We start from the raw sequence: 11,201 nt of genomic DNA on the forward strand, positions 1-11,201 counted from the left end.
AACTTGTTCTCAGCTGGCCTACCAGGTTAAATAAAGGTGAAATACATTTTAAAAATGTAAAAAAGACCTGCAGAGAAGAATGGGAGAAACTCCCCAAATATAGGTGTGCCAAGCGTGTAGTGTCATACCCAAGACTAGAGGCTGTAATCACTGCCAGAGGTGATTCAACAAAGTACTGGGCAAAGTGTCTGAATACTTAAGTAAATGTGATATTTCTGTTTTTTTAATACATTTGCAAACATTTCTAAAAACGTGTTTTTGCTTTGTCATTATTGTGTGTAGATTGACGAGAAAAACAACAACAATTTCATCAATTTTAGAATAAGGCTGTAACATAACGAAATGTGGAAAAAGTCCGAATGTACTGTAAATAAGATGAGAAAGGCAATATCGCTGCTAAAATTGGAAAACAATGAATTATTAATTTTAACTGATAAATTTAAATGAAATAAGACTCGTAGGGTACATTAAATCAATTGATAACCATGAACTCAGTAAAGGAGTTGCCTTCCAACAATACAAAATGTAGCTGAGAAATATTTGCTTTCATCTAAAATTATTCAAACAAAACGTCCCTAGCTCTCACACGGATGAGCTTTATACAACAGGAATGCTGCTGGAATGAGGCTGAGGGGGGCCCAGTTCCCAGTTCTCTCAGAGGAACTAACGCGTCGACATGCCCAAATATGGAACGCGGATTTTCTCCACAGAACGAAGTACTCGATCCCATCAAAATATATATATAGTTAATACATGGTATACATTATGTGGTCTCCTCCACGGTTACGTTAACCCCATCGCGACATTGTTCATCACATTTGCACACGGAACAATTAAATATAATATCAGCAGAACATTAGGCTAATAGCTATCCCCGCTACATGCAATTCATCAAACAAACTTCCTGTAAAATGAACAAGTGAATTGCAACTCATCTTAAAGGCCTACACAATATAGTGTCCACATAATATGTAGGCCTAGGAAGCGCAGCTCAGCGTCTGATGGACAATGCCTATCAATTTGTAACAATGTAACGTGGACCGTGCAACATCACAATAACGTACTCTACTGTAGTTACAATGTAACAGTTCACAAATCACAAAACAACATATATCAACAGCCTACGAACATGTTAACAAATGAGTCTAAACCTCGTTGTGCATTAGTCTGCACAGCGATTTCAATAAAGTAGGTGAAGAATGTATCTAAGTATATTCTTAATCCAGCCCTTGCTTCACTGTTCACTTTTCTTGCCTACATGAGCGTGTCAACGATCCGTTTTACAATCGAAGTGGTTCCTGGCAATCGCGTCATAACCCTGACGTTATGTTGTTGGGCGTGCACAAATAGTTTCTATCCAATCAATTCCCTTTGCCAATCTTGACAGCATGTGTGTGGGCTGATTCGTTTTGCATGGCCAGTGCACCGGGTGGATGGAGATTTCGTTTATGGACCAATGGAATAGTCTAAAATATACAGACTCCGCTCACCCGGGGCACCGGGCCATGCAACACGAACTCACCCAATGTTTGGTGTGTATATAAAACGGCATGTTACTAGCTGCTCACTCAGAGTGAATTTATCACGTAGAACAACATACCGGGAACGCAACCTTATGTATGGGTATAAAGTTTAGTGTTTTCTTATACAAGGTTGAAAAAGACAGTTCAAGACATTGGATCACGTCAATACTGCGGTCATTCATCTGTTGACAGCCTTCGTGGACCACTGATCGGTTCTACATCTTGGATTTTCCCTCACACTTTTAGAAGTTAAATAATTTTTAGTTTTGAACTTGGGTCTTTGCTGAAAAAAATATTTGCTGAAAAAGAAGACCGGTGCTTGCGTTGATGCGTAGCCTACATTTTGTTGACACCGTCATTTGTTGACCAATATCCTGAGACTGTTTAAACAACTGGTAAGCTCACTTTCCTACGACTTTATGTCTACAAAAATGGAGCAGCCTTTTTATCATGACGACTCTTTTCTCTCGGCATACGGCCACTCTGATGCTGCATTGCACGACTACAAACACCTAAAGCAGAATATGAATTTGAACATGACAGAGCCATATCGCAACCTCAAGTCTGACTTGTACCAGGTAGCGCACCAGGACGTCGGGTCACTGAAGCTTGCTTCCCCCGAACTAGAAAGGCTTATCATCCAAAACAGTAACGGTATAATTACTACTCCCACCCCAGGCCAGTACTTCTACAACCGGAGCATCACCGATGAGCAGGAGGGCTTTGCGGAGGGCTTCGTGAAAGCCCTGGATGAGCTCCACAAGATAAACCATATGCCCATAGCCCCGCCCAACGTGTCTATTGGAGCGGGTGGTGTGACGACCTGTTCGGCGGCGGCCTCTAGTGTCTTCGGCTCCTCCCTGCAGCCCGAGCCTCCAATCTACACAACACTGAACGCTTATTGCCCAAACACTAACCTCTCTTCCGCATCCAGTTACCCCAGTACCACCATCAACTACTTACCGCCGCTCCACCAGCAGAGCCATCACCAACAGACCTCGACGCACGCGTCACACCCCTTTCAGTACTCTCTACCTGGCGCTGGGGTCCATCCACAGCGCCTTGTGGCTTTCAAAGAAGAACCACAAACCGTCCCTGATCTACACAGCAGCGACGGTTCCCCGCCAATGTCCCCAATCGACATGGAAAACCAAGAGATAATCAAGGCCGAGCGGAAGAGGCTTAGAAACCGACTAGCAGCAACTAAATGCCGGCGCCGCAAACTGGAGCGCATCTCCCGACTGGAGGACAAGGTGAAAGTTCTGAAGTCGGACAATGCTGGGCTCTCCAATACGGCGACTGTGCTTCGTGAACAAGTCGCCCAACTCAAACAGAAAGTCCTAACACATGTAAGCAGCGGCTGTCAGCTGATGTTGACGAGCAAAATGGAGGCATTTTAAATGGAGAGGCGAGGGCATTACGCAGAGTAATTCATGATTTAGACGTGACAACACTGGAGGAATGTTCTACATGAACCGCACTGCAATAAGCCATATACCGGCAGGCTATTGTTAGTAATGACAATACGGTCGCAGGCTGTGTGTTGGCTACTCTCATTTCGGGTAAAAGACTGACAGAAATGGTACTTCCGGATGCTGGACACCGCACAAGGGACCATATCGTCCAAATACATGACAACAGGAACAGCATCTAGACGGAACATAGACACTAACACTGAGTGACTAGAAAAACAAACCAGAGACCACTTGATAGGTTGGTTTGCTTAGGTGTCAAATGGAAATGGTATTGTTTGTAATTTTGCATATCGTCATGCAATGCTGCATTCATTAAATGTGTAAGTTATTTTGTTTGCCAGGTTGATCCTGACAAATTAATATTTTGTCATGTTTACGATGTCTTTTTTTATTTGTGCAATGTATATTTAAGTAAAGTCTCTTTTCAAAACGATTTTGGCTTCATGTTTGTCTGTTGGTGTCATTATGCCATCCATGGTGTTTGATAAATGCCATTTAGAAATTGTTGGTCGTTGAAGTAGGGTATATGCACATGATTTTACACATTTACTGAAGCCTAGTGTTATGCCTAAACAACCTAAAGCGTGTGAATTAAATAGGTTTAGTTCATGCTACTTTACAGTGATAAATTCTATGCAATCGATGCCATTAGACTACATTCAGCGCCTTAATTTCCAGAACGTCAGCGCGTTGCGCTACCTTTCCTTTACGCACAGCGTGTCCATATAGGGACATTTTTGGTTGCGATTACGTCACTTTGAGCGAAGATTTCTGGGAACTCCCGCCTTCCTTGCAAATTGGTTTCATTCCACTTCATCTAACACTATCAATAATATGGTTTGGCTTAACGGAATTTCCAATAGTATTATTGAAACTAAGCTGGCGCATAGGGTAATTAAGAACTGCGATAAGGAGCATGACAAGGGAAACAAACTTTGACCAGATATGGACTTGGCACAGTCATAATTTCGCAAGGGTTAACAAATGACTACAAAGTTCAGCCACTAACTTTTCTTGGCTATTTTAAATTACAGTATATTACTACATTTTTTCTTATGGCATGAAGTGGTCTACCACTAGACACAAATATTCAGTCATCCCATATTCACGGTGTCTGTCCTCAGTCCATCAATTCTCTGGTTGGATCATCTATTTGTATAAAGACTGATGTCCAATGGCCACCAGCTCATTCTGGGCACATTGTTTCCCATGATGCCCAGCCAGGGTAAGGAAACATGATGGTTGCGTACACACCACAGTTAAGACAGATTCAGGTCTTATATTTGAATGAGCGCACATGGAAGGAAGTGACAGTGGCCTTTGGAATGCCGGGGGTGTTTAAAGTTGCCACACCGCTTGGCAGAGCAGTAGAAGTGAGTGGGCATCTGGTGTGTGAGAGCATCTGTGTGTATGGTTGGGTTGGCATTGCCAAGGACAAGAACATTGTGGGGACATCAGAGAAATATGTGAGGCCCTGTTCTCTTTGAATTGAGTCAGGGATATGGGAAAAGTCCCATTAAAGTCTAGTTAATTGAGGATTAGTCATCATACATGATCTTCTTATCCAAACAGTTTTTTTAAATTCAAGCCCTTCAAAGTTGGCAACAGTTGCAACTCCTGTTGTTTTGCGGTCTTTGGCAGACAGAGGAGTTATTGAGTATGCACAAGCTGTTCTCAGGAAACCAGGAGGGGAATTCTGTCCTGTTAAGCAGTTAATGATGTAGGCTACCGCAGCCAGCTAGGCAAACAACCCAGCCAGCCTGCACTCCACAACCTTCAGCACACTTGAGAAGAAAATAAAAGAAAACCACTTGAAAAGAATCGCTGAACGCTGGGGTTTTGACACACTTTCTCACCTCAGCTGTTTTGGAGAGAGATTTGTTATGCCCCAATATGGAAAATATCAGCTACGACACCTACGTGTATTCCATTTGTGTATCTTTCAGTTTAAATAGTCCTACTAGTATTCATAAAAACAAGTGCAGTTTCTGTCTTTTAGTAAAAAAATCTTGTAAGATTTTCTATTTATTTTTTATTTTGTTATAACACATACATAATTAAAATGTGATAGTCAAGAGCTAAGGTGTCCTAATTTAACACTTCTCTTTCCTATACCAATTTATTGTACTCTTCTATTGTTTTCACTTCTTAACACATTGGTGGGAGCGTAAATGTTCCATTGCCAGATGGAACCAATGTTTTTTGGATACTTGATCTCTCAGATCCCACCAAGGGGGAAATACATAAAAACATGGTGTTAACATGGTTATTTATGTATAGGCCTACACAATATGTATAAATACACACGCACAACCTGCCCATTTCAGCTTCTTGCTACCACAGCCCACAACCATCAGTGTCTGTGGGAACATCTGTGATGTAGGTGATGATGTATGAAGATCTGGGGTGGGTTTATTTTCCTCCCCTCTAGCCCCCTTTCACTCCTACAGGCCTCACTCTCTCGCTCCATCTCCCACATTTCTCTCGCATCATACATATTCCTCCCACCTCACCATGGCCATCTGAGCTTCTTTCAATAATTACATAACTCATTTCAGAGACATTTAGGCCTACGTAGGACAATGCAGATTGAATGCATGATTTTGCATGCTGAATGTGTATGTAAAGGCAACATAGGTCTTCAATAGGAATCGTCTAAAACACTACTACAAGCTTTTTCCATCTATCTCAAACCGAGGGAGGTAATCCCATAATCTTTTAAAGACAGTCAATTTGTGATAAGTAGGAGTCTACATAATGTCTGGTTTCTCAGTCCCATGTGTCACCAGAGGAGTAAGTTAAGTTGTAATAGAATGGAGGTGATATGCAGTGTAAAGTGTGCAGCTCAACATGAATGACCTCTGGAACACAGGGAACAGATTATAACCTATTCTGAGACATGCAGGGTTCACTATCACCCTGGGAGATACAAGAAGCAGTTTGGTCATAACAAGTGGGGTCATTCCAAAATAGAGAATGTTTATAATCTATTACAATATAAAATCTTTAAAAGGGCAACTACACTTCCTGATCTGGCCTCGTTTTAGATTAGGTTAATTAAGAAATGCTAGCGGCCATGACTGAATTCAAAACATGAGTTGATATCAGGGTGTGGTTTGATGTGTGTGTGTGTTCGCAGGTGGGAGGAGTTAACCAAACTATTTTGCCAATTAGCTTCAGCCGACTGGTGTCCGACTGTGGCAAGGTTGGTTAGGGCAAATTGGGGACTGTCAATAAATTACACAATGTAAATGTGAATATTTTCATGTTGTACACCTTTTAGTTCTCGTCATGCTTTACATTTTTGTATTATAATTTCTATAGTTGGTGTAAGGTGTTTAAGTCATTGAAATTTGCAGCTATTGGAATTTTATCATATTGTCCCATGTACATTGTGTAATTTAGCAATGGTCCCTAACTAGCCCCATTGGTACAGTATATCCAAAGTCAACCCAAGCACAGGCATTACAATCGGGTCACATGCAGCTGCACTCCTAATGAATGATTACTTGTGTGCTGCCAGCTGTGGGCAGGATTGAAACAAACCCAACCTTCGTTTACATTGTGATGCAGTCATGACCACAAGTCCCACAAAACTCAGTTTTGGATGAGACTACGACCAAAATTATTCTATTTACACATTATACTAAATTTAGACAGCAGAATAAATGTCTCTGACTCGATGCCACATAGGCTGTTTTCTAAATGAGAAGTTGTTTTTTAGGGGCAGTTGCTCTTTAAAACTAATTTGTTTGTATCATATCAATAAACAAACCCTATACAAAACCAGTGTTCCAGAAAAACAGAGACATTGCTTGTTGAATGTGTGCATAGCACCATCTAGTGGTTAGTAACTAAAGCTTACTATTAACTTTATACCAGTGTTAATGTCATACTCCAATAGAAAAGTACTGAATAAAACACTTGGTTTTAAACTATATTTTCTTTAAAAAGGCAAAAGCAACTTCCAAATGCCTCATCACTACAAAACTAGAGAAATGTAGCTATAAATTCTGTTTTTTTTTATTAACATTCAAGTTCATCAACAAAAGACTCACATAGCACTGTTAGAATTGTAATCAAATCAAATGTTAGTTGTCACTTGCACAGAATACGACATTACAGTGAAATGCTTAATTACAAGCCCTTAACCAACAATGCAGTTTTAATTAAAAAAATAAGTGTTAAGTAAAAATTAGATCATTTAAAAATTAAAAATCACTAGACAACAGCAGTAAAATAAGCCCAATGATGGAACCAACATCAAGCCTAATACACAAATAATATATCATTTTCAAGAAGTCTCACAAAACACATCCCCACTGACAGTGTAGTTTACACAGAATCAATGCGATCAGCAGACTCAGTCAGTCAGCGATCCAGCTAACAACAGTAAGTGCTCAGTTAGTACCCTGTATAGACGTAGCACCTCTAAGGAGGTGTGGATGGATCAGTTCTGTTTGGAGAAAAACTCCTTGCTCTTCTGGACGTTTGGGACGATGGTGTCTCTCCCTGGTCTCCATCCTGCTGGGCACACTGTAAAGAGAAACAACAAGTCACACACCTGCCCTGTGAACATACAGTGTATATCAAACACATTTGCTCACTAAATGTACTGTATATTCATTTATTTTTGATTTATTTTTACCCCTTTTTCTCCCCAATTTCGTGGTATCCAATTGTTGTAGTAGCTACTATCTTGTCTCATCGCTACAACTCCAGTACGGGCTCGGGAGAGACGAAGGTTGAAAGTCATGCGTCCTCCGATACACAACCCAACCAGCCGCACTGCTTCTTAACACAGCGCGCATCCAACCCGGAAGCCAGCCGCACCAATGTGTCGGAGGCTACACCGTGCACCTGGCAACCTTGGTTAGCGCGCACTGAGCCCGGCCCGCCACAGGAGTCGCTGGTGCGCGATGAGACAAGGACATCCCTACCGACCAAGCCCTCCCTAACCCGGACGACGCTAGGCCAATTGTGCGTCGCCCCACGGACCTCCCGGTCGCGGCCGGTTACGACAGAGCCAGGGACTCTGATGGCACAGCTGGCGCTGCAGTACAGCGCTCTTAACCACTGCGCCACCCGGGAGGCCTTGTACTGTATATTCTAATAAGAATGGGAACTGAGCTGAAGAGGGGCTAGAGGTCAAGTAGCACTAGAGTGCATACAATGGAGGTCTATTGGTGCCTAACAATATGAGTTTCCTGCCATGTCCTGCGATGTCTGCACATCCTACTCTAAATTCCCAACCTGTTCTCCTCTCACCCTCTCCAAACTTGTCAGTGTGCTGGAAGGCCTGCACCAGGTGCAGTGTCTCATCCACAGAGCACCCCACTGGCAGGTCGTTGATGGGGATCTGTCTCGGGATGCCCTTGTCATCAATCACAAACAGACCTCTGGGCAGTTTGGAGGAAGGTTAGAACAGGTTTAGGGCTGAGCACTTTATAAAGGTCAGGAAATGGGCAGCTGTGAGTGAGTGAGAGAGAGAATAGGATTATAAGACTTGTCCCAGAGCTTGGTAACAGACCTGTAGGCTATGCCCTCATCCTCCTTCAGCACTCCGTAGTCCCTGGAGATGGCCTGGGTGGGGTCAGCCAGCGGAGGGATCTTCATAGGGCCCAGACCTGTCTTTCCTCTCTGTGTTGATCCTGCACAGGAGGGGGAGAGAGACCTGGACATCGCATGAAACATGAACTTCAGATATGAGTTTGGTAGAGTTAAAGCTAGTATTAAACATTAAACTGTTCTTCTATCAATCTACTGCATTCCAAACATTGTAAGATAAAACGTGTAGTCTACAATAGCCTAATAAAATAACACTGCAGTTCACACAGCCAACAACCAAACTAGCTTAGGCTGTCTGATCAATTACCCCTCTCTACAGTCTAGTCTACTCCACCTAGTCTGTCAGCAGTTTGATAGTGTCAGTTTGACTGTCAGTAGAGTGTAGAGGTACACATGCTATTGCTACTTTCTTAGGTCACCGACACACAAGTAATAAGAAATAGTACAGGTGTCTGAGTTTGTGTCAAAGAAAGTGCACAATCAAGTGGCAACAGATCGTGGAAAATGTATAGCACAGAGTTTCTAAACCCAGAGAGACAACATCGCGAGACTTCCGGGAAAATGACCAAGCAGACTAGGCCGGAGTTTGAGAAGTCAATGAGAGAACTGAAAAGTTCTTCCTTAGCTGTTAATTTTGTAAATATGAAGGCACAACCTAGATTCGAGCCAATGTCTTAAGTAGTTTAACATATTATTACCTGAACTTCGTGAAAGTGTCAAACTGACACGTTTACATTTTCGTCAAAAACAACTTTATATCCAAGGTGTGGCTTTGAATTGACGGCATGCACATGCGCAGTTCGGCGTGAGAAGACCGTTAGACCCGATGACGTGTTTCTGCGCATGAGCTTAGCTAGCAAACTTCGCCATGACATCGCCTACAAAAGCGTGATCGGGATCTTCCTACTAGGCTACTGTTTTTTGGGTATGCCGCACTCACATCCTAATCGGAACTAGGAAACTCGGAAATGTCAGACATGCTGATTCGTTTAAAGCAGCACGTGTATAACTACACTGAACAAAAATATGAGTGCAACGTTTAAAGTGTTGGTCCCATGTTTCAGTAGCTGAAATAAAAAATACCAGAAAACGTTCATACCGCACAAACAGCTTATTTCTCAAAAACGTCAACATTTGTTTTACATCCCTGTTAGTGAACATTTCTCATTTGCCAAGATCAAATGAGAAGTATTTCTGTCTGTAATAAAACCCATTTGTGGGGAAAAACTCATTCTGATGTGCTGGGCCTGACTCCCCAGTGGGTGGGCCTGGCTGCCAAGTGGGTGGGCTTATGCCCTCCAAGCAGTGATGGAAAAAGTACCCAATTGTCAAGTCATCCAGTAAAATACTACTTGAGTAAAAGTCTAACAGTATTTGGTTTTAAATATACTTAAGTATCAAAAGTAAATGTGATTGCTAAAATATACTTAAGCATACCGCTTTCTTTTTTTTCTTTTTTTTTTACAGATAGCCAGAGGCACACTCCAACACTCAGACATCATTTACAAATGAAGCATTTATGTTTAGTGATTCTGCTAGATCAGAGGCAATAGGGATGACCAGAGATGTTCTCTTGATAAGTGCATGAATTTGACAATTTTCCTGTCCTGCTAGCATTCAATATGTAATGAGTACTGTTGGGTGTCAGAGAAAATGTATGGAGTAAAAAGTACATTATTTTCGTTTGGAATGTAGTGAAGTAAAAGTAGCCAAAAAAATAAATAGTAAAGTACAGATACCCCAACAAAAACTACTTAAGTAGTACTTTGAACCACTGCCTCCAAGGTTCACCCATGGCTGCCCAGTCATGTGAAATCCATAGATAGGGCCTAATGATGTTATTTCAATTGATTTTAACTCAGTAAAATCTTTAACATTTCTGCATGTTGTGTTTATATTTTTGTTAAGTATTGTTCACATTTCAGAAAAATGTCTGAGTTTCCTAGTTCCGACCAGCAAGTGAACATGGCATTTCATGTATAACTATAGACCGGGATGTGCACCCATCAAGGATTCATGCTTCGAACACACCATGTCATTGCATTTTGGTACACCAGAATTCATCAAATCAAGTCAAACTTTATTAGTCACATGTGCCGAGAACAACAAGTAACCTTAACCAACAGTGCAGTTCATGAAGAGTTAAGAAAATATTTACCAAGTAGACTAAAATAAAAAGTAATAATAAAAAAGTAACACAATAAGAATAACAATAATGAGGTTATATACAGCGGGCACCTGTACTGAGTCAGTGTGCGGGGTACTGGTTATTTGTACATGTAGGTGGGGGTGAAGTGATTATGTATAGATAATAAACAGCGAGTAGCAGCACTGTACAAAAAGGGGGGGGGGGGGGGGGGTGGGGGGGGGGGGGGGGGGGGGGGGGTCAATGTAAATTATCTGGTGGCGACAATTACATTCATTTCCAATGAAGCGCTGCGTTTGCCTTGCAGCATTGCGTTGCAGAGGCAGTTGCGTGGTGCATATGCTGGATTTACCGAAAGTATGCGTCAAACTGTATGCGTTGACAGAAATGGTTGCAGAAGCTGAATGTTGAACTTTTGTTGCATACATATCCAGGTGATGTTAACTATTTTTGCGCAAAAGCGTCAGAAAGACTGCCATCCGATTTTTG

At 41.9% G+C, this 11,201-nt stretch overlaps 2 protein-coding genes across 2 annotated transcripts; one reads left to right on the forward strand and one right to left on the reverse strand.

Annotated features, from left to right (window-relative positions):
• The first annotated feature begins 1,573 nt into the window (after positions 1-1,573).
• Positions 1,574-3,431, forward strand: LOC110486520 (transcription factor jun-B). Its single transcript, XM_021558186.2, has one exon. It carries the CDS (start codon positions 1,943-1,945, stop codon positions 2,921-2,923), a length of 981 nt encoding a protein of 326 aa, XP_021413861.2. The 5' UTR covers positions 1,574-1,942; the 3' UTR covers positions 2,924-3,431.
• Positions 3,432-7,000: 3,569 nt separating this feature from the next.
• Positions 7,001-9,096, reverse strand: tdx (Peroxiredoxin). Its single transcript, NM_001165188.1, is given in 4 exon segments — positions 7,001-7,534; positions 8,267-8,397; positions 8,529-8,625; positions 8,627-9,096. Coding segments are annotated over 4 exon segments (426 nt in total). The 5' UTR covers positions 8,739-9,096; the 3' UTR covers positions 7,001-7,448.
• Positions 9,097-11,201: the final 2,105 nt, after the last annotated feature.

The sequence above is a fragment of the Oncorhynchus mykiss genome, chromosome 13, assembly GCF_013265735.2.
Source record: "Oncorhynchus mykiss isolate Arlee chromosome 13, USDA_OmykA_1.1, whole genome shotgun sequence".
Lineage (NCBI taxonomy): Eukaryota > Metazoa > Chordata > Actinopteri > Salmoniformes > Salmonidae > Oncorhynchus > Oncorhynchus mykiss.

Excerpts from the sequence above, each read along its gene's own strand:
- LOC110486520 (XM_021558186.2), top strand. The coding sequence starts at position 1,943 with ATGTCTACAAAAATGGAGCAGCCTTTTTATCATGACGACTCTTTTCTC.